Here is a 25,421-nt window from a genome sequence, read left to right as displayed (position 1 = left end):
CATTTCCCAACTCATATGAAATTGGGGTTTGTATATATGTTTATATTCTTTTATTTTATTTCTGATTATTACTATTAATAATGTATTTTTTTTCTTTATTTAATTGATGTATTTGCAAATACTACTTTGTTTTTCTGCTGTTTCTTTGTTTTTTTGGGGCGGGGGGGGTGGTATGGTTGGGATATAAACAAAAATATATATATTTTGACATTTAGAGCAGACAACATATGTGATGTATGTGAATATGATGTCTGATGCTGGATGTCAATAAAAATAAAATGGATATGACTTTAAAGCATAACCAAGCATGCATCACTATAGCTCTTGTCTCAAAGTAGGTGTACTGTCACCACCTGTCACATCACACCCTGACTTATTTGGACTTTATTGCTGTTTTCCTGTGTGTAGTGTTTTACTTCTCGTCTTGCGCTCCTATTTTGGTGGCTTTTTCTCTTTTTTTGGTATTTTCCTGTAGCAGTTTCATGTCTTCCTTTGAGCGATATTTCCCCGCATCTATATTGTTTTAGCAATCAAGTTGTTTTTATCCTTCTTTGTGGGGACATTGTTGATTGTCATGTCATGTTCGGATGTACATTGTGTGGACGCCGTGTTTGCTCCACAGTAAGTCTTTGCTGTCGTCCAGCATTCAGTTTTTGTTTACTTTGTAGCCAGTTCAGTTTTAGTTTCGTTCTGCATAGCCTTCCCTAAACTTCAATGCCATTTCTTAGGGCATACTTGCCAACCTTTTGAGACCTCCAATTTCGGGAGGTGGGGGGTGGGGTGGGGTGAGGCGGGGGCGTGGTTGGGGGCGGGGCTAAGAGGGGAGGAGTATATTTACAGCTAGAATTCACCAAGTCAAGTATTTCATATATATATATATGTAAGAAATACTTGACTTTCAGTGAATTCTAGCTATATATATATATATTTATTTTATTATATATATATATATATATATATATATATATATATATATAAGAAATACTTGACTTTCAGTTAATTCTAGCTATATATATATATATATATATATATATATAAATAAAATAAATACTTGAATTTCAGTGTTCATTTATTTACACATATACACACACATAACACTCATCTACTCATTGTTGAGTTAAGGGTTGAATTGTCCATCCTTGTTCTATCCTGTCACTATTTTTCCAACCATGCTGAACACCCTTTCGCAGGTACCCAGAAAGGTTTCGAGTACCACCAAAAAAACTGAATCTCTGAAGACAGTATAAAAATCTGTGTTAAAGGTGTACAAATACTGTTTGTATAATAAGCATGTTATTTTTTTACAAATGAGGGTTAAGAGTTCAGTACTAAAAAAAAAAAAAAGAAAAGAATGTGGCTTAAGTACAGTTTTTAAATTGAGCTGCTGCATTTTTTGGTTGGGTTGTTTATTTATTTTGAGTAACTTCTATACATTTCTAAAAGGGGAGGAATGTAATAGTGATCTATGTTTGTCTGTTGCCATCTCCTGGTGAATGTTGGCTATAGCGTACAGGGGTTACTTTTTGGTTGGCCAACGATTTACGTGGTGTTGCGCACCTGACGTCACTCAGGTCCGCATGGATCTGGAGGGGGCGTGGCTTCCAGCTCCGCCTGAATTTCGGGAGATTTTCGGGAGAAAATTTGTCCCAGGAGATTTTCGGGAGAGGCGCGGAATTTCGGGAGTCTCCCGGAAAATCCGGGGAGGGTTGGCAAGTATGTCTTAGGGACACTCACCTTTTGTTTATTTTTAGTTTAAGCATTAGACAACTTTTTACCTGCACCCTGCCTCCCGCTGTTTCCGACATCTACAAAGCAATTAGCTACCTGCTGCCACCTACTGATATGGAAGAGTATTACACGGTTACTCTGCCGAGCTCTAGACAGCACACACACTCAACAACAACACATCATTTGCAGACTATAATTACTGCTTTGAAAAAAATATTTTTAACCCAAATAGGTGAAATTAGATAATCTCCCACGGTGTGGCATATAAATATAGCAAATAAGTGCATGAAAAATGAATACATGAACAAACTCAGTGGAATTAGTGGGAGCCCCTGGCCTTTTCCCTTTGCAAACAAGCTCTCCATAGACTTTTGTTTTTTTACTCGTTTTTGCTAGTAGTAGGCTTTTTTTTTTGGCTTTTGTATCTGATGGGATATAGGCGATAAACTCAGTAAATATGTCCCTGGACACATGAGGACTTTGAATATGACCAATGTATGATCCTGTAACTACTTGGTATCGCATCCATACCTAAATGTGTGGTATCATCCAAAACTAATGTCAAGTATCAAAGAAGAGAAGAATAAGTGATTATTACATTTTAACAGAAGTGTGGATAGAACATGTTGAAACAGAAAATAAGCAGATATTAACAGTAAATGAACGAGTAGATTAATAATGCATTTTTACAGTTTGTCCCTCATAATGTGTACAAAATATTAGATGTATAAATGACACAATATGTTACTGCATACGTCAGCAGACTAATTAGGAGTCTTTGTTTGTTTACTTAGTACTAAAAGACAAGTTGTCTAGTATGTTCACTATTTTATTTAATCCTCCAAATCCTCCACACGACACCTCCGCTCCGGACAGACTAACCTCCTCCAACCTCCGAGGACAAGGCTACGAACAATGGGAGACCTGGCTTTCTGCTGTGGAACACTCTCCCTGACCACCTGAGGGCACCACAGACTGTGAATGCTTTTAAAAAAGGCTTAAAAACCCTTCTTTTAAAATAATTAATTTGTTTTTATTATCTTATTAGGGCCCGCATGGCCCATTGTAAAAGGAATCCCAAAGGGAGTCCTTTTACAATGGGACAGAGGACCCTATTGAATTTGTAAGGTTTTATTATTATTCTTTCTTTTTTCTTCCGCCGCCTCTTCGAGCTGTAATTTGACCTACTTAACATGCTTCAAAACTCACCATATTTGACCCACACATCAGGACCTGCGAAAATTGCCTTTTAATAAAAAAACCGAACCCCAAAACTCAAAATTGCGCTCTAGCGCCCCCTAGGAAGAAAACAAAACTAAGCTGCCTGTAACTCCCACTAAGAAGGCCGGAGAGACATGAAACAAAAACCCCTATGTAGGTCTGACTTACACCAAACTTTTATAATTGTACTTCTTTGGGCAAAAATCAACAGGAAGTTGGCAATTCCCCCTTCAAGACAAAAAAGTACTAAAAACAGTAACTTTTGCCTCTTTGAGCTGTATTTTGACCCCCTTAACATGCTTCAAAAATCACCAAACTGAACACACACATCAGGACTGGCTAAAATTGTGATCTAATGAAAAAACCTAACCCCAAATCTAAAATTTTTTGAATAAAACGCAGAAAAAACTGCTCCTCGGAAGAAAAAAATGACATAACTGCCTGTAACTCCCACTGGGAAGGTCGGAGAGACATGAAACAAAAACCTCTATGTAGGTCTCACTTAGACCTGCATTTTATAAATTGACAACCCCCAGCAAAAATCAACAGGAAGTTTGCTATTCCCCCTTCAAAACAATTTTTTTGTAAAAACCGGTCACCTTCCTTCAAAAACGATATCCTCTGAGCGCGTTTGTCGTTTCGCCTTCAAACTAACACAGGAGAGAGATTGAACCCTTGTGATTACAATGACAGAAGCGCTTTTTTTCTAACTGCTCCGGTTTTGATTTTATGACCCTTCAAAGACCTGCTGCGCTGATGCTGCTGCGCTGCTGTTTTTTTAAGATGCTGCTTAAAAGCAGGAAGCACCAACGTGCCCACACAATGCAGACAAGGTAGGTACACTAGACAAAAGTCTTGGGACACTTCAGACTAAAAGTAGACAAAAGTATTGGGACACTTATGACGACCACTGGCCAAAAGTATTGGGACACGTATGACTACCACTGGACAAAAGTATTGGGACACTTACGACGAAAACTGGACAAAAGTATTGGGACACTTGGGACTACAACTTGACAAAAGTATTGGGACACTTATGACTACCACTGAACAAAAGTATTGGGACACTTCGGACTAAACATTGACAAAAGTATTGGGACACGTATGACTACCATATTGGGACACTTACGACGAAACCTGGACAAAAGTATTGGGACACTTGGGACTACAACTTGACAAAAGTATTGGGACACTTATGACTACCACTGGACAAAAGTATTGGGACACTTATGACGAACACTGGACAAAAGTATTGGGACACTTACACTGGACAAAAGTATTGGGACACTCAGGACTTTAACTTGACAAATTTATTGGGACATTTAGGAATACCACTGAACAAAAGTATTGGGACACTTCGGACTAAACGTAGACAAAAGTATTGGGACACTTAGGACGCAAACTGGACAAAAATATTGGGACACTTAGGACTACCACTGGACAAAAGTATTGGGACATCTACACTGGACAAAAGTATTGGGACTCTTAGGACTACAACTTGAAAAAAGCATTGGGACACTTGGGACTAAAACTGGACAAAAGTATTGGGACACTTGGGACTAACACTGGACAAAAGTATTGGGACACTTGGGACTAACACCTGCCAAGTTTGCGGGCCCTACCAACGCTGCTTGCAGCTTTAATTTTATTTGTTATACACTGTAGCACTTTGAGGTTGTTTGCTCAATGTAAAGTGCTTTTTACAAATAAAATCTATTATTATTATTATTATTTATTTAAGGACTAAATTACAATAATAAACATATGTTTCATGTACCCTAACACTTTTTGTTTCAACAAAGCCAATAATGACTTTTTTTTTGTGGTCCCCTTTATTTAGAAAAATATAGAAATACCTTTCGGTACCGGTACCATGATATTGTTACGGGGACAACCCTAGTGCTCCTCTAGACTGACAAAAGGACCGGAAACAAAGCCTCCCTGGTCTGACATGATGGGATTGAAAGAACTGATGAAAAGGTGGTGTCAAACCGCCAAGTCAATAAGTTGTTGTCAAAGCTGAGTCAGCAGTTAAGTTAATCACTGCAAAGTAAAAATCCATTAAAACCTTCTGTGAGTTACTGGTTTTCAATCAAAGATTAGAGACCACTTATCTACGAGAGTAAACATCAACAAGCGAGTCCTCTTCAGGGCTCCGGGAGAATCCACAGAACAGAAACCTCAAAAAAACCGTGAGAGTGCGAGCGACACAAACAAGACGCCATAAGGCGCAGGAAGGGATTTTGGCCACGTCGCAGCTGTCACAAACACGCCTGCTGTGTGAACAACACCAGACTTATCCCAGTGGGAGACACTTACGTCCAGGTCGAAGAACTCCTGGGACTCGTCCAGACCCTGGACGCGGACTTGGAGCCCGCGGGCCAGGCCGTTGGACTCGCTGACCATGTAGCCGCTGAGGGTCTGGCCCGGCTCCAACGTGCTGATGCCTGCGTTGAACTGGGCTCCCAGCCTGGTGCCGGGGGTCTGCAGGGCCCGGTATGACCCCTCGATTTCCCCCATGAGGGCAGCTCCTGAGAGGGAAGCAAAACAACATGGCACTCGTCAGGGGCGTCACTAGCTTTTAAGGACAGGGGGGGCTTAGCCCCCAGGAGATGCACAGGATGCGAGCGAACGTAAGGCATCAGCACAAAACTTCACAAACGGCTAACAAAGACTTAGAAATGATTCATTGTTATTATTATTATTTCAGTCGGTTTATTTGCAATCTGTGTTCAGTACAACAACAAACATGGGTTTGCACAGTGACATTTTGTTTACGGCATCAACAAGAAACAATTACTTGCATGATGATGATTATTATTATTATCTACTGATGATAGTCATATGTGAATGAGCTCAGCTCCTGTTCTCCTCCATGTGTAAAGTGAGAAACACAGCTGATGCTCCAGAAGGAAGTAACCCCAAAGATAGCAAATAGTAAAAAAGAGTGCACATTTAACTTTATAAATAATCAGGACCTTAATGATGCATTTCAGGCTAACTAGCTAACTAAGTAGCAGCATTGTTTTAGAGCGGGAATGTCAACTTTTTGTCAAACACAGACCTGGTGTAAAGTGGAGCTAATACATTTTACTACAAGCAGTGATGAATACTTACTTTCTTGAAAAAGTTTCTTATGTCCATTTTGCATCCGTTCACGTTCTTGTTCTGCAGTGCTGTGTGCTAATGTGCTTCGTACACCTGCAGGACCGCAAGCAAGGTCGTGGAGAAAATGCGGACTGGATTTTGAGTGATGTGGGCATTTTCTATATGAACAAGTCCAAGGACCGCAAGCAAGGTCACATAGAGAATGCGGACTGAATTTTGAGTGATGTGGGCATTTTCTATATGAACAAGTCCAAGGACCGCAAGCAAGGTCACATAGAAAATGCGGACTGGATTTTGAGTGATGTGGGCATTTTCTATATGAACAAGTCCAAGGACCGCAAGCAAAGTCACATAGAAAATGCGGACTGGATTTTGAGTGATGTGGGCATTTTCTATATGAACAAGTCCAAGGACCGCAAGCAAGGTCACATAGAAAATGCGGACTGGATTTTGAGTGATGTGGGCATTTTCTATATGAACAAGTGGAATGGATTGGATACCGACACACTAAAGGGGCTCTCTACCTTACACTATGAAGTGAGGGGAAACTGAGTGAATAATGACAGGTTATATTATTATTTATTTAAACTCATATTCGGGCCACTTTATAATGAATATGTCGGCATGTATTTGTAAAAAAAAATTTATATATATATATAACACCAGATTATTTAGGGGGGCTTAAGAATATTTTAGGGGGGCTTGAGCCCCCCTAAAATAGGCCTAACAATGCCAATGGCACTCGTTCAAAATGTATCAGTGATGCTGTTAGCCTCTGTAATGACTAATGTGCATATTTTAAAGCAGAAAACTTTCTACACTGGGGGGCCACAGACAGACAAATCCGAGGACGCGGGGGACATTTTTGTAGTTCTTCCCTTCAAATCCAGTACAGCAAATTGTTTTTATTATTATTAATAATCAGTCCAACAAAATAATCCAATAATAATACCATCCTAATTCCAAACCCAGCAACATTCGGAATAGCAATCAACACAGCAATTGAGAGGACACACAAACATGACACAAAACAACCCAAAAGTAGTCAAACAAAATATGAAGAATATCAACAACAGTATCAATATTACCACATTTTCCGGACAATAAGGCGCACTTAAAATCCTTTAAATATTCTCAAAACTCAACAGTGCGCCTTGTATCGGAATCATTTTGGTTGTGCTTACCGACCTCAAAGCTATTTTATTTGGTACATGGTGAAATGATACGTGTGACCAGTAGATGGCAGTCACACATAAGAGATAGGTGTAGACTGCAATATGACGGCAGTAAACAACACCGACGTTTTACATGTTCCATTGAAAATATAGAACATTACACACGGCGCTCAAAAATCTATCAAGATGTTTTAGTAGGACTTTGGTAAGCCATTTCGAATATAAAGTAGTGTAAAGTTCTTACTTATATCTGTCAGTAGACTCGCCATGAAAGTGCTAAAACATACCGGTGTAGTGAGTTTACATTATTCACCCAAGGAACTTTAGTTATTTAGTTTTTCACGGGACACATTTCCGATACCTTGTTGTTGTCAGTGTGTATTATGTGTGTATACCAGTCAGTGTGTATTATGTGTGTATACCAGTCAGTGTGTATTATGTGTGTATACCAGTCAGTTTGAATTATGTGTGTATACCAGTCAGTTTGAATTATGTGTGTATACCAGTCAGTGTGTATTAAGTGTGGATACCAGTCAGTGTGTAGTATGTGTGTATACCAGTCAGTGTGTATTATGTGTGTATACCAGTCAGTGTGTAGTATGTGTGGATACCAGTCAGTGTGTAGTATGTGTGTATACCAGTCAGCGTGTAGTGTGTGTATACCAGTCAGTGTGTATTAGGTGTGTATACCAGTCAGTGTGTATTGGGTGTGTATACCAGTCAGTGTGTATTAGGTGTGTATACCAGTCAGTTTGTATTATGTGTGTATACCAGTCAGTGTATATTGTAAGTGTATACCAGTCAGTATGTATTATGTGTGTATACCAGTCAGTATGTATTATGTGTGTATGCTAGTCAGTATGTATTATGTGTGTATGCCAGTCAGTGTGAATTGTGTGTATACCAGTCAGTGTGTATTGTGTATACCAGTCAGTGTGTTTTATGTGTGTATACCAGTCAGTATGTATTAGGTGTGTATGCTAGTCAGTGTGTATTATGTGTGTATACCAGTCAGTGTGTATTGTGTGTATACCAGTCAGTATGTAGTATGTGTGTATACCAGTCAGTGTGTATTATGTGTGTATACCAATCAGTATGTATTGTGTGTATACCATTCAGTATGTATTATGTGTGTATGCCAGTCAGTGTGTATACCAGTCAGAATGTCTTATGTGTATATACTAGTCAGTGTGTATTATGTGTGTATGCCAGTCAGTGTGTATTGTGTGTATACCAGTCACTGTGTATTATGTGTGTAAACCAGTCAGTGTGTATTATGTGTGTATGCCAGTCAGTGTGTATTATGTGTGTATACCAGTCAGTGTGTATTATGTGTGTATACCAGTCAGTATTTAATATGTGTGTATACCAGTCAGTGTTTATAATGTGTGTATACCCGTCAGTATGTATTAAGTGTGTATACCAGTCAGTATTTATTATGTGTGTATACCAGTCAGTGTGTATCATGTGTGTTTATCAGTCAGTGTGTATTGTGTGTGTTTACCAGTCAGCGTGTATTATGTGTGTATACCAGTCAGTGTGTATTATGTGTGTATGCCAGTCAGTGTGTATTATGTGTGTATACCAGTCAGTGTGTATTATGTGTGTATACCAGTCAGTATGTATTATGTGTGTATGCTAGTCAGTATGTATTATGTGTGTATGCCAGTCAGTGTGTATTATGTGTGTATACCAATCAGTATGTATTGTGTGTATACCAGTCAGTATGTATTATGTGTGTATACCAGTCAGTGTGTATTATGTGTGTATACCAGTCAGTGTGTAGTATGTGTGGATACCAGTCAGTGTGTAGTATGTGTGTATACCAGTCAGTGTTTAGTATGTGTGTATACCAGTCAGTATGTATTATGTGTGTATGCTAGTCAGTATGTATTATGTGTGTATACCAGTCAGTGTGTATTATGTGTGTATACCAATCAGTATGTATTGTGTGTATACCAGTCAGTATGTATTATGTGTGTACGCCAGTCAGTGTGTATACCAGTCAGAATGTCTTATGTGTGTATACTAGTCAGTGTGTATTGTGTGTATACCAGTCAGTGTGTATTATGTGTGTATGCCAGTCAGTGTGTATATGTGTGTATGCCAGTCAGTGTGTATTATGTGTGTATACCAGTCACTGTGTATTATGTGTGTATGCCAGTCAGTGTGTATTATGTGTGTATACCAGCCAGTATTTAATGTGTGTATACCAGTCAGTGTGTATTATGTGTGTATACCAGTCAGTGTGTATTATGTGTATACCAGTCAGTGTGTATTATGTGTGTTTACTAGTCAGTGTGTATTATGTGTGTATACCAGTCAGTGTGTATTATGTGTGTATGCCAGTCACTGTGTATTGTGTGTATGCCAGTCAGTGTGTATTATGTGTGTAAACCAGTCAGTATGTATTATGTGTGTATACCAGTCAGTATGTATTATGTGTGTATACCAGTCAGTGTGTGTTATGTGTGTTTACCAGTCAGTGTGTATTATGTGTGTTTACCAGTCAGTGTGTATTATGTGTGTATGCCAGTCAGTGTGTATTATGTGTGTATGCCAGTCAGTGTGTATATGTGTGTATGCCAGTCAGTGTGTATATGTGTGTATGCCAGTCAGTGTGTATTATGTGTGTATACCAGTCACTGTGTATTATGTGTGTATGCCAGTCAGTGTGTATTATGTGTGTATACCAGTCAGTATTTAATATGTGTGTATACCAGTCAGTGTGTATTATGTGTGTATACCAGTCAGTGTGTATTATGTGTATACCAGTCAGTGTGTATCATGTGTGTATACCAGTCAGTGTGTATTATGTGTTTACCAGCCAGTGTGTGTTGTGTGTATACCAGTCAGTGTGTATTATGTGTGTATACCAGTCAGTATTTAATATGTGTGTATACCAGTCAGTGTTTATAATGTGTGTATACAAGTCAGTGTGTATTGTGTGTGTATACCAGTCCGTGTGTATTATGTGTGTATACCAGTCAGTATTTATTATGTGTATACCAGTCGGTGTGTATCATGTGTGTATACCAGTCAGTGTGTATCATGTGTGTATACCAGTCAGTGTGTAGTATGTGTGTATACCAGTCAGCGTGTATTATGTGTGTATACCAGTCACTGTGTATTATGTGTGTATACCAGTCAGTGTGTATTATGTGTGTATACCAGTCAGTATGTATTATGTGTGTATACCAGTCAGTATGTATTATGTGTGTATGCTAGTCAGTATGTATTATGTGTGTATACCAGTCAGTGTGTATTATGTGTGTATACCAGTCAGTATGTATTATGTGTGTATACCAGTCAGTGTGTATTATGTGTGTATACCAATCAGTATGTATTGTGTGTATACCAGTCAGTATGTATTAAGTGTGTATGCCAGTCAGTGTGTATACCAGTCAGAATGTCTTATGTGTGTATACTAGTCAGTGTGTATACCAGTCAGTGTGTATTAGGTGTGTATACCAGTCAGTGTGTATTATGTGTGTTTACTAGTCAGTGTGTATTATGTGTGTATACCAGTCAGTGTGTATTATGTGTGTATGCCAGTCAGTGTGTATTATGTGTGTATGCCAGTCAGTGTGTATTATGTGTGTAAACCAGTCAGTATGTATTATGTGTGTATACCAGTCAGTATGTATTATGTGTGTATACCAGTCAGTGTGTGTTATGTGTGTTTACCAGTCAGTGTGTATTATGTGTGTTTACCAGTCAGTGTGTATTATGTGTGTATGCCAGTCAGTGTGTATTGTGTGTGTATGCCAGTCAGTGTGTATATGTGTGTATGCCAGTCAGTGTGTATATGTGTGTATGCCAGTCAATGTGTATTATGTGTGTATACCAGTCACTGTGTATTATGTGTGTATGCCAGTCAGTGTGTATTATGTGTGTATACCAGTCAGTATTTAATATGTGTGTATACCAGTCAGTGTGTATTATGTGTGTATACCAGTCAGTGTGTATTATGTGTATACCAGTCAGTGTGTATCATGTGTGTATACCAGTCAGTGTGTATTATGTGTGTTTACCAGCCAGTGTGTGTTATGTGTGTATACCAGTCAGTGTGTATTATGTGTGTATACCAGTCAGTATTTAATATGTGTGTATACCAGTCAGTGTTTATAATGTGTGTATACAAGTCAGTGTGTATTATGTGTGTATACCAGTCCGTGTGTATTATGTGTGTATACCAGTCAGTATTTATTATGTGTATACCAGTCGGTGTGTATCATGTGTATACCAGTCGGTGTGTATCATGTGTGTATACCAGTCAGTGTGTATCATGTGTGTATACCAGTCAGTGTGTAGTATGTGTGTATACCAGTCAGCGTGTAGTATGTGTGTATACCAGTCACTGTGTATTATGTGTGTATACCAGTCAGTGTGTATTATGTGTGTATACCAGTCAGTATGTATTATGTGTGTATACCAGTCAGTATGTATTATGTGTGTATGCTAGTCAGTATGTATTATGTGTGTATACCAGTCAGTGTGTATTATGTGTGTATACCAGTCAGTATGTATTATGTGTGTATGCTAGTCAGTATGTATTATGTGTGTATACCAATCAGTATGTATTGTGTGTATACCAGTCAGTATGTATTAAGTGTGTATGCCAGTCAGTGTGTATACCAGTCAGAATGTCTTATGTGTGTATACTAGTCAGTGTGTATACCAGCCAGTGTGTATTAGGTGTGTATACCAGTCAGTTTGTATTATGTGTGTATACCAGTCAGTGTGTATTATGTGTGTATACCAGTCAGTGTGTATTATGTGTGTATACCAGTCAGTGTGTTTTATGTGTGTATACCAGTCAGTGTGTAGTATGTGTGTATACCAGTCAGTATGTATTATGTGTGTATGCTAGTCAGTATGTATTATGTGTGTATAACAGTCAGTGTGTTTTATGTGTGTATACCAGTCAGTGTGTATTGTGTGTATACCAGTCAGTATGTATTATGTGTGTATGCCAGTCAGAATGTCTTGTGTGTATACTAGTCAGTGTGTATTATGTGTGTATACCAGTCAGTGTGTATTATGTGTGTATGCCAATCAGTGTGTATTGTGTGTATACCAGTCAGTGTGTATTATGTGTGTATGCCAGTCAGTGTGTATTATGTGTGTATACCAGTCAGTATTTAATGTGTGTATACCAGTCAGTATTTAATGTGTGTATACCAGTCAGTGTGTATAATATGTGTATACCAGTCAGTGTGTACTATGTGTGTATACCAGTCAGTGTGTATTATGTGTGTATACCAGTCAGTATTTATCGTGTGTATACCAGTCAGTGTGTATCATGTGTGTATACCAGTCAGTGTGTATTATATGTGTTTACTAGTCAGTGTGTCTTATGTGTGTTTACCAGTCAGTGTGTATTATGTGTATGCCAGTCAGTATTTAATATGTGTGTATACCAGTCAGTGTGTATAATGTGTGTATACGAGTCAGTGTGTATTATGTGTGTATACCAGTCAGTGTGTATTATGTGTGTTTACTAGTCAGTGTGTATGATGTGTGTATACCAGTCAGTGTGTATTATGTGTGTATGCCAGTCACTGTGTATTATGTGTGTATGCCAGTCAGTGTGTATTATGTGTGTAAACCAGTCAGTATGTATTATGTGTGTATACTAGTCAGTATGTATTATGTGTGTATACCAGTCAGTGTGTGTTATGTGTGTTTACCAGTCAGTGTGTATTATGTGTGTTTACCAGTCAGTGTGTATTATGTGTGTATGCCAGTCAGTGTGTATTATGTGTGTATGCCAGTCAGTGTGTATTATGTGTGTATGCCAGTCAGTGTGTATATGTGTGTATGCCAGTCAGTGTGTATTATGTGTGTATACCAGTCAGTGTGTAATATGTGTGTATACCAGTCAGTATTTATTATGCATGTATAATGTGTGTATACCAGTCAGTATGAGTTGGACTATCAACATCGAGCATGCTAACAATGGCATGCTAAATTTAAGATTTTTGCATGCGTCAAGTACCGTATTTTCCGGACCATAGGGCGCACCAGATTATAAGGCGCATTAATGACATTTACTTCAATCAATAACGGAGCAGCATCTCCTCATCCATGGCTCACTACAACAACACCCGAAATGTGTCCCGTGAAAAAACGTCCGACCGGAACTCTCTAATAACTAAAGTTCCTTGGGTGAATAATGTAAACTCACTACACCGGTATGTTTTAGTGCTTCCTTAGCGAGGCTACTGACAAATATAAGTAAGAACTTTACACTACTTTATATTAGAAATTGCAACAGTGGAGGATGAATGTCACATAACAAGAAGATAAAGGAAAAACAAGAAACTTATTGACTACAATGGCGGACGCGCGCAAATTTTCAGGACTTATGCAGATCTCAAATACAGATCAGTAGTTACCAGGAGGTGAGAAGAGCTGGTTTTGCATAATATTGCTAAACAAAACGTCAGATAATAGGTGCCATTTTGCGGTCCTTATACACACACCATAATAATACAGTATGTTGAAGCACAGTACGTCTGACTATGGTAGCCGTAAAGCTCCAACAATTCATCAAGCGGTGCGGCTTCGTAGCTTACCAAAGTCGCACTCAAACATTTTGACAGATTTTTGAGCGCTTTGTGAAATGTTCTATATTCTCAAGTACCAAAATATGACTCGTGTGTATACCTAAAAAAATTAGCTTAAAAAAAGATAGCATGATAACAGGTATCATTCATCAAGTACCAAAATATGACTCGTGTGTATACCTACAAAATTTAGCTTGAAAAAAAAAAGCTAGCATATGCGTCAAGTACCAAAAAATGACTCGTGTGTATACCTACAAAAATTTGCTTTAAAAAAAGCCAGCATGATAACATGTATCATGTACCAAAATATGACTCATGTGTATACCTACAAAAATTAGCTTTAAAAAAAAGTTAGCATGATAAAATGTATCATGCGTCAAGTACCAAAATACGACGACTCGTGTGTATACCTACAAAAATTATATTAAAAAAAGCTACCATCTATTCGTCAAGTACCAAAATATGACTTGTGTGTATACCTACAAAAATTAGCTTTAAAAAAAAAAGTTAGCATGATAAAATGTATCATTCATCAAGTACCAAAATATGACCCGTGTGTATACCTACAAAAATTTGCTTAAAAAAAGCTAGAAATTACGTGTGTATACCTACAAAAATTAGCTTTAAAAAAAAGTTAGCATGATAAAATGTATCATTCGTCAAGTAACAAAATATGACTCGTGTGTATACCTACAAAAATTAGCTTTAAAAAAAAGGTAGCATGATAAAATGCATCATTCATCAAGTACCAAAATATGACTCGTGTGTATACCTACGAAATCTAGCTTAAAAAAAAAGCTAGCATATGAGTCAAGTACCAAAAAATGACTCGTGTGTATACCTACAAAAATTAGCTTTAAAAAAAGCCAGCATGATAACATGTATCAAAATATGACTCATTTGTATACCTACAAAAATTAGCTTTAAAAAAAAGTTAGCATGATAAAAATGTATCATGCGTCAAGTACCAAAATACGACGACTCGTGTGTACACCTACAAAAAGTATATTAAAAAAAGCTACCATCTATTCGTCAAGTACCAAAATATGACTTGTGTGTATACCTACAAAAATTAGCTTTAAAAAAAAAGTTAGCATGATAAAATGTATCATTCATCAAGTACCAAAATATGACCCGTGTGTATACCTACAAAAATTAGCCTAAAAAAAGCTAGCATATGCGTCAAGTACCCAAAAATTACGTGTGTATACCTACAAAAATTAGCTTTAAAAAAAAATTAGCATGATAAAATGTATCATTCGTCAAGTAACAAAATATGACTCGTGTGTATACCTACAAAAATTAGCTTTAAAAAAAAGTTAGCATGATAAAATGTATCATTCATCAAGTACCAAAATATGACTCGTGTGTATACCTACAAAAGTTAGCTTTAAAAAAAAGTTAGCATGATAAAATGTATCATTCGTCAAGTAACAAAATATGACTCGTATGTATACCTACAAAAATTAGCTTTAAAAAAAAGTTAGCATGATAAAATGTATCATTCATCAAGTACCAAAATATGACTCGTGTGTATACCTACAAAAATTAGCTTAAAAAAAAAGCTAGCATATGCATCAAGTACCAAAAAATGACGTGTGTATACCTACAAAAATTAGCTTTAAAAAAAAGTTAGCATGATAAAATGTATCATTCGTCAAGTAACAAAATATGACGTGTGTATACCTACAAAAATTTGCTTTAAAACAAAGTTAGCATGATAAAATGTATCATTCATCAAGTACCAAAATATGACTTGTGTGTATACCTACAAAAAATAGCTTTAAAAAATCTACCATCTATTCGTCAAGTACCAACATATGACTTGTGTGTATACCTACAAAAATTTGCTTTAAAAAAAAAGTTAGCATGATAAAATGTATCATTCATCAAGTAACAAAATATGACTCGTGTGTATACCTACAAAAATTTGCTTGAAAAAAAAAGCTAGCATATGCGTTAAGTACCAAAATGTGACTCATGTGTATACCTACAAAAATTAGCTTAAAAAAAGCTAGCATGATAAAATGTATCATTCGTCAAGTACTAAAATATGACTCGAGTGTAGGGATGATGTTTGATAAGAAAATATCGAGTTCGAGCCCATTATCGAATCCTCTTATCGAACCGATTCCTTATCGATTCTCTTATCAAATCCATATAGGTTGTTGTATATCGGGAAAACCCCACAATATTTGGTTTAACAAAAGCTCACTTTTATTTTATAAGAAAAAAATAAAATACAATAATTAGATAAATATTGACTGTTACCCCCCTAAAAAATTTAAATAAATAAATATTGACAGTTGTTACCTAAAGTATATTAAGTGGGATTTTTCAGAAAAACAAAAACATACAGTAACACAAAAACAACCTGTCTCTGTGATCACTATAGGTGTATAAATAATAATATAGTGTCAAAATCAGTCCCTTGGGCACAAAACTGAAAATAATACAGCTCTCCAAAAAGTGCACTTCTGCTGTTATTGGAACATACTAACTACAGACAGCTAACAAACAATCCAAGACGTCTAATAAAGTTCCAAAGCAGATGAATTCATTCAGGCTCTTTATTGTTGTTGATCTTGCTTTGTCTTTTCCTAGCTTTACTTTTGTCTTGCACTGGACTGTTATTTGTATTTTTTTTAAACTGAAATACACACAATGACAAATGTATAAGCTATGAAATTCAATTAACATACTGAAATTTAATACACAATATGTAAATATTAGCTTCACACAAATATACAGTACTATCATCAAACAAATACTTCTGAGTGTTGAAACTATTTCGATGGTGGAAATACACAACTGGCAGACATTTTAAGTCCTCAAAACATCCATTGAAACAGTGCACAAAAATTGTTTTTCAATAAACATCTTAGTATCAAATGTAACCACTTTCCACCTTAATATTGAGTTACATAAACAAGTTAAACAGTTTACTTACAGACTTATCTTTTCCAAGGCTTGTAAGAGCTAACACAACTTGTCTACTTCTCAATTGTCTCATGAACTTAACTGACGTCGCCAACCCGAAAGTGCCCAAACTAATGACGTGTAGTATTTTCATATCGCCACAAGGTGTCAGTAAGAGTCTACAATCAAATGGGCATAACATTGCCGTCCCACAGGGCATTTCCTGTGGGAAGGGATTCGTTCCCAGAGATTCGAATAAAGAACCAACTCTTTTTCTTTACTGTAGTGGCCTCGATAACGGGAACCGATTCTCAAAAAGGGATTCGAGTCCATAGAATCGGCTATTTTCTTATCGAACAACCGGGAGAACCGGTTTCGAACATCATCCCTACTCGTGTGTATACCTACAAAAATTGGCTTTAAAAAAAAAAAAAGTTAGCATGATAAGATGTATCATTCATCAAGTACCAAAATATGACTCGTGTGTATGCCTACAAAAATTTGCTTTAAAAAAAAAAGTTAGCATGATAAAATGTATCATTCATCAAGTACCAAAATATGACTCGTGTGTATACCTACAAAAATTAGGTTTAAAAAAAAAAAAAGCTAGCATGATAAAATGTATCATTCATCAAGTACCAAAATATGACTCGTGTATACCTACAAAAATTTGCCTAAAAAAAAAAGTTAGCATGATAAAATGCATCATCCATCAAATACCAAAATATGACTCGTGTGTATACCTACAAAAATTAGGTTTAAAAATAAATAAATAAGTTAGCATGATAAAATGTATCATTCGTCAAATACCAAAATATGACTCGTGTGTATACCTACAAAAATTTGCTTTAAAAAAAAAAAAAGTTAGCATGATAAGATGTATCATTCATCAAGTACCAAAATATGACTCGTGTGTATGCCTACAAAAATTTGCTTTAAAAAAAAAAGTTAGCATGATAAAATGTATCATTCATCAAGTACCAAAATATGACTCGTGTATACCTACCAAAATTAGCTTTAAAAAATTTAGCATGATAAAACATATTATTCGTCAATTACCAAAATATGACTCGTGTGTATACCTACAAAAATTTGCTTTAAAAAAAAATTAGCATGATAAAATGTATCATTCATCAAGTACCAAAATATGACTCGTGTGTATACCTACAAAAATTAGGTTTAAAAAAAAAAAAAAAGTTAGCATGATAAAATGTATCATTCGTCAATTACCAAAATATGACTTGTGTGTATACCTCCAAAAATTAGCTTTAAAAAATAAAAGCTAGCATGATAAAATGTATCATTCATCAAATACCAAAATATGACTCGTGTGTATACCTACAAAAATTAGGTTTAAAAAAACAAAGCTAGCATGATAAAATGTATCATTCATCAAGTACCAAAATATGACTCGTGTGTATACCTACAAAAATTAGGTTTAAAAAAAAAAAAAAGTTAGCATGATAAAATGTATCATTCGTCAATTACCAAAATATGACTTGTGTGTATACCTCCAAAAATTAGCTTTAAAAAATAAAAGCTAGCATGATAAAATGTATCATTCATCAAGTACGGAGCTGCAAAATTAGCAAAAATGCTAGCATGCTAATAGCAGCATGTACCACGGGACATTAAAAAAGTAGTTAGGGGCCACAAATTGGCCCCCAGGCCGCAGTTTGGTTCGTAGCAAGAAAGATCAATTCCAAAGGTGGTTAGTATCCCACAGACGGCACAAATATATCAATATTTGCTCTAATAGCAACTAGTAGCGCACAATGACGTCATTTAAAAACCAACAACTAAACGTCATAATAATGGAAGGAAGAAGAAAAAAAAACTTTTACGTGGCGTTTGTTTCTGTCGGTGATTTGAATATTGCCAACTTCGCGATACACGCTGAAAAGTAACCAAGACGTTATGATAGTACGCGGACATAAATGAGACGTTGAAGAAGAAAAAGACTCACCGTGTGGAGAGGAAACTTCTAGAAGTTTGGCACATTAAAGGACACGACTCGTCCCGTCCATGGCCGCCGTGCAGCCGTCCAAAGTAATGCGCACTGGGCGCTGCGTTCTGATTGGCTGCTTGGAGCCAAGACGGCTTCTGATTGGCTGCTTTTGTGCCAAGACGGCCTCTGATTGGCCGCGGCGTGTTGCAGCGCTGGCTGGCTAAAATTGAGCTCCCATTGGGCTCAAATTAGCCCTGATGGACGGCGGCAGGATTATGTTCTCCTCCTGGCGACCCACGCGAGTCACGGTGGACTTTTATTGGGTGGACAAACATTCATGTTCACACAAACAAACCGGACCTGTTGCTATTCATTAATGGGGGTTGCAAAGTGGGTTAAAGTTCGACCCCCCTCCGGTGACATGCATGAGGTTTTATGTTTACCGTAAACACGCAAATAAAGACGAATGCTAATCTCCAGACGTGTTTTACAATCCTCACATTTTTACGTTGCAGGAACAAATAAAAAGTTCCGTCTGCTTCAAGCTGACCTAGTCCGGGGTTAAAGTGGTGACTGGTGGTAACGCAGCGCCCTCTAGTGGTGTGGAAGATTAGCCGCGTGAATAAGGGTTGGTCTTATTCTGGTATCTATCCCAAACCAAAGTAAATACAGGTCCAGTATTGTTGATGCCGATACTGTTTTTACTTCAAACATGACAAGAACATCACACACATATATATATATATATATATATATATATATATATATATATATATATATATATATATATATATATATATATATATATATATATATATATATGTATGTGTGGGAAAAAAATCACAAGACTATTTCATCTCTACAGGCCTGTTTCATGAGGGGGGTTCCCTCAATCATCAGGAGATTTTAATGGGAGCATTCACATACCATGGTTTATATAGGGCACAGAGTGGGTGGGTACAGGCTGGCGTAGGGGCGTGGTGATTGGCTCATGTGTTGCCTAGGAGGTGTTTCCGTCTGTGGCGGCATGCTGTTACAATTTCGCTGCGCTTGTTGAGGGATGACAGGTCTGGACGGTAAATAATAAACAGTTTCTCTTTCAAGCATAGGTTGCATCTTTTATTACCACTATTGTAAGGTGTGCTGGATGCAAGAATTTGCCATGTTATTGAATATTCAACATTATTGTCTTTGAGGTCCCAAATGTGTTTGCTGAGTTCTGTGGTATTCCGCAGGTTTTGGTTCCTGAAAGAAGCCTTGTGATTGTTCCATCTGGTTTTGAACTCTCCCTCGGTTAATCCTACATATGTGTCGGATGTGTTAATGTCCTTGCGTGTTACCTTAGATTGGTAGACAACTGATGTTTGTAAGCACCCCCCGTTGAGAGGGCAATCAGGTTTCTTTCGACAGTTGCAGCCTTTGTTGGTTTTGGAGTCGCTCTGTCCGGGGGCCGACGGCTCATTTGCAATTGTTTTGTTGTGGTTTGAGATAATTTGTCGTATATTGTTCATACAGCTGTAGCTCAATTTAATGTTGTTCTTGTTGAATACTTTTCTTAGGGTGTTGTCTTTGGGAAAGTGTTTGTCAATCAGATTGAGGAATTTGTGTCCAATGTTAGTTGAGACGTTTTTGCTGTATGGGGGGTTGTACCAGATGATGTCGTTTCGTTTTCTGTTCTTTTTTGGTTGGTTTCCTGGCGTGGGTTCATAGGTGAGGGTGAAATTGTATCCGCTTTCATCAAAGGCTTTTTGGTACGGGGGGGTTGCTTGGTCAAATTCAGCTTTGCTAGATGACAGCATCGATAGCCTTTTATTAATTCCGGTAGGTATTCTTTTCGTGGTGGTGGGTGGGTGGTTGCTGTCATGGTGCACGTATTGGAGTGTTGTGTTGGGTTTCGTGAATGGTTGGTAGCTGTTATTTCTCAGGTTGAAAGTGACGTCAAGGAAGTTGACGGTTTGCTTGTTGGCTTCAATCGTGATCCGTAGGCCGTTCTCTTTGAAAATTTGGCATATGCGCTTCTTGGTATTCTCGCTGCTGCTTGGCGAGGCGCGACACACTGCCAGTCCGTCATCACGGTAAATACCAAGGTTCAGATTGAGGCTAGCGAGCTGGGAGAGGAGGAAACTCCCAACGAGTTCACACGTTTCTGCTCCGTCAAAGCTTCCCATAGTGACGTCAAATGTTGCATTGTTCTTTTTTTGCCATGGTGTACTGTTGTGGATGAGAATAGAGTTTTTTGCGTGGATGATGATGTTTCTTTCGTTGCCTGTGATTGAGTCGTAGTCTCAGGCGAAGTCTAGTGCTTGAGTCAGTAGGTCTTGCGTGATGGAAGGGTAAAATTCTTCGATATCAAAGGAGATAAAGTTGTGCTGTTGTTTGTCTTGGATGTTGTTGAACCATTTGATTACTGCTGCTGTATTTCTCCATTGGTTGAGTGGTGTTTTGTCCTTGATTTTTGTGTTGACTCTGTCCAGGATTATTTTGCTGATTTTTCCTATTTAAGTTAAAATTTAAAGTTAAAAGTTAAAGTTAAAGTTAAAGTACCAATGATTGTCACACACACACTAGGTGTGGCGAAATTATTCTCTGCATTTGACCCATCACCCTTGATCACCCCCTGGGAGGTGAAGGGAGCAGTGAGCAGCAGCGGTGGCTGCGCCCGGGAATCATTTTTTGTGATTTAAACCCCAATTCCAACCCTTGATGCTGAGTGCCAAGCAGGGAGGTAATAGGTCCCATTTTTATAGTCTTTGGTATGACTCGGCCGGGGTTTGAACTCACAACCTACCGATCTCAGGGCGGACACTCTAACCACTAGGCCACTGAGTAGGTTTAGTTGGGTTTATTAGTCGGCATGTTGGGTTATTTGCGAAGTTGGGTTTAAATCTGAAATAGGAAAAATCTGAAATAGTAAAAATCAGCAAAATAATCCTGGACAGAGTCAACACAAAAATCAAGGACAAAACACCACTCAACCAATGGAGAAATACAGCAGCAGTAATCAAATGGTTCAACAACATCCAAGACAAACAACAGCACAACTTTATCTCCTTTGATATCGAAGAATTTTACCCTTCCATCACGCAAGACCTACTGACTCAAGCACTAGACTTCGCCTCAGACTACGACTCAATCACAGGCAACGAAAGAAACATCATCATCCACGCAAAAAACTCCATTCTCATCCACAACAGTACACCATGGCAAAAAAAGAACAATGCAACATTTGACGTCACTATGGGAAGTTTTGACGGAGCAGAAACGTGTGAACTCGTTGGGAGTTTCTTCCTCTCCCAGCTCGCTAGCCTCAATCTGAACCTTGGTATTTACCGTGATGACGGACTGGCAGTGTGTCGCGCCTCGCCAAGGAGCTGCGAGAATACCAAGAAGCGCATATGCCAAATTTTCAAAGAGAACGGCCTACGGATCACGATTGAAGCCAACAAGCAAACCGTCAACTTCCTTGACGTCACTTTCAACCTGAGAAATAACAGCTACCAACCATTCACGAAACCCAACACAACACTCCAATACGTGCACCATGACAGCAACCACCCACCCACCACCACGAAAAGAATACCTACCGGAATTAATAAAAGGCTATCGATGCTGTCATCTAGCAAAGCTGAATTTGACCAAGCAACCCCCCCGTACCAAAAAGCCCTTGATGAAAGCGGATACAATTTCACCCTCACCTATGAACCCACGCCAGGAAACCAACCAAAAAAGAACAGAAAACGAAACGACATCATCTGGTACAACCCCCCATACAGCAAAAACGTCTCAACTAACATTGGACACAAATTCCTCAATCTGATTGACAAACACTTTCCCAAAGACAACACCCTAAGAAAAGTATTCAACAAGAACAACATTAAATTGAGCTACAGCTGTATGAACAATATACGACAAATTATCTCAAACCACAACAAAACAATTGCAAATGAGCCGTCGGCCCCCGGACAGAGCGACTCCAAAACCAACAAAGTCTGCAACTGTCGAAAGAAACCTGATTGCCCTCTCAACGGGGGGTGCTTACAAACATCAGTTGTCTACCAATCTAAGGTAACACGCAAGGACATTAACACATCCGACACATATGTAGGATTAACTGAGGGAGAATTCAAAACCAGATGGAACAATCACAAGGCTTCTTTCAGGAACCAAAACCTGCGGAATACCACAGAACTCAGCAAACACATTTGGGACCTCAAAGACAATAATGTTGAATATTCAATAACATGGCAAATTCTTGCATCCAGCACACCTTACAATAGTGGTAATAAAAGATGCAACCTATGCTTGAAAGAGAAACTGTTTATTATTTACCGTCCAGACCTGTCATCCCTCAACAAGCGCAGCGAAATTGTAACAGCATGCCGCCACAGACGGAAACACCTCCTAGGCAACACATGAGCCAATCACCACGCCCCTACGCCAGCCTGTACCCACCCACTCTGTGCCCTATATAAACCATGGTATGTGAATGCTCCCATTAAAATCTCCTGATGATTGAGGGAACCCCCCTCATGAAACAGGCCTGTAGAGATGAAATAGTCTTGTGATTTTTTTCCCACACATACATATATTGCGCTCTACTACGGTATCGAGCACTATTTTTTGGATAACCTTATTAAGACATATATATATATATATATATATATATATATATATATATATATATATATATATATATATATATATATATATATATATATATATATGTATATATATGTATATATATATATATATTCACTCACATACGTATGTATGCATATATATATATATATATACATACGTATGTATGTATATATATATATATATATATATATATATATATACATACATGTATATATACATGTACATATACATACAGTATATATATATATATATATATTTATATATACATGTACATACATACATGTGTGCATATATATATATATATATATACATACGTATGTATGTATATATATATATATATATATATATATATATATATACATACATGTATATATACATGTACATATACATACAGTATATATATATATATATATTTATATATACATGTACATACATACATGTGTGCATATATATATATATATATATATATAATAAATACTTGAATTTCAGTGAATTACAGCTATATATATATATATATATATATATATATAGCTGTAATTCACTGAAATTCAAGTATTTATTATATATATATATATATATATATATATATATATATATATATAATAAATACTTGAATTTCAGTGAATTACAGCTATATATATATATATATATATATATATATATATATATATATATATATATATATATATAATAAATACTTGAATTTCAGTGAATTACAGCTATATATATATATATATATATATATATATATATATATATATATATATATATATATATATACATACATATTAAAGTTAAAGTTAAAGTACCAATGATAGTCACACACACACTAGGTGTGGTGAGATTATCCTCTGCATTTGACCCATCCCCTTTGATCCACCCCTTGGCAAGTGAGGGGAGCAGTGAGCAGCAAGCAGCGGTGGCCGCGCTCGGGAATCATTTTTGGTGATTTAACCCCCAATTTCAACCCTTGATGCTGAGTGCCAAGCAGGGAAGTAATGGCTCCCATTTTTATAGTCTTTGGTATGACTTGGCCGGGGTTTGAACTCACAACCTACCCATCTCAGGGCGGACACTATATATATATATGCATATATATATATATGGATAAGGTAATTAACAGTGCAAATACTGTATAACAGGGATTGTCAAACTGTGGTACGTGTATCATTATGGTGGTACTTAATGAATACTTAGGTCTACTACACTACTGTATTTAATGTTGTCTTTATGGTGGTACTTGATGAATACTTAGGTCCCATGGGTGTGGCCCGCGGTGCTCTCAGCAGAGCGCACAGCAGGAGTAAAAGCAGCAGGAGTGTGACCCATAACAAGACCCCTCCCCCTAATGCGAGACTCCCAGCGAGCTTCGGGGTGCCTCAGGGTGATCTCGGTAAAAGTCTTCAGTAAGGGAGGGGTTGGCGATGTAAGACGTCGGTACCCAGGACCTATCCTCAGGTCCATAGCCCTCCCAGTCCACAAGGTAGACCCACCCTCTTCCTTGTCGTCCGACCCTGAGGATCTCCTTAACGGTCCAAACTTGGTCCCCAACCTCAAGGACCCTAGGAGGAGGAGGAGCCGGGATAAGGCGGGACAGGGAACTGCTAGCTACCGGTGAGACGTGAAAGACAGGGTGAGATCTCATCGAATGTGGAAGGTCCAAGTGAAGGGTTAATCTTGGATTTGACCGTATAAGGTCCAACGAAATGTGGTGCTAGCTTCTGGGAGGGGATCCGGAAATGGAGGTCCTTGGCCCGAAGCGGCACCTGCTGTCCGGCCTGGTAGTCAGGAGCCGGGATGCGCCGCCGGTTGGCGTTGCAGCGCATCCTTTCAGATGCCTTCAGTAAGGCAGTGCGGGCGGACCTCCAAACTCTGCGGTATCGTCTCAGGTGGGCTCTGGTAGAAGGAACTGCCACTTCGATCTCCTGGGAGGGAAACAAAGGAGGTTAAAACCCTAGCCAGCATTCAAACGCGGACATACTGGTATCTGCGCAGGTCATGGAGTTAAAAGAGTACTCCACCCATGGAATGAATCGACTCCAGGAGTTGGGCTGTTGGGAAGCCATACAGCGCAGCATGGTCTCCGCTTGACCGTTGCTCTGGGGGTGG

The 25,421-nt window shown here is 37.9% G+C and overlaps 1 protein-coding gene across 3 annotated transcripts in view; it reads right to left on the bottom strand.

Moving 5' to 3' along the window:
- farp2 (FERM, RhoGEF and pleckstrin domain protein 2) overlaps nt 1–19,192 on the bottom strand; it is a 179,691-nt gene extending 160,499 nt beyond the window's left edge. The window contains exons 1-2 of one of the 3 annotated variants that reach the window (XM_061977479.2): nt 18,690–19,192; nt 5,269–5,480 (exon numbers count right to left, since the gene is read on the bottom strand). In XM_061977479.2, coding sequence (XP_061833463.2) covers nt 5,269–5,469 — 201 coding nt within the window. In that variant the 5' untranslated portion in view covers nt 5,470–5,480; nt 18,690–19,192. The remainder of the gene's footprint in view (nt 1–5,268; nt 5,481–18,689) is intronic. The other 2 variants (XM_061977476.2, XM_061977478.2) reach the window with 2 other exon arrangements.
- Nucleotides 19,193–25,421: the final 6,229 nt, after the last annotated feature.

The sequence above is a fragment of the Nerophis lumbriciformis genome, linkage group LG18 (assembly GCF_033978685.3).
Source record: "Nerophis lumbriciformis linkage group LG18, RoL_Nlum_v2.1, whole genome shotgun sequence".
Taxonomy (NCBI): domain Eukaryota; kingdom Metazoa; phylum Chordata; class Actinopteri; order Syngnathiformes; family Syngnathidae; genus Nerophis; species Nerophis lumbriciformis.
The sequence above is the reverse complement of the archived record's forward strand: the minus strand, read 5'-3'. Positions and strand labels throughout refer to the sequence as shown.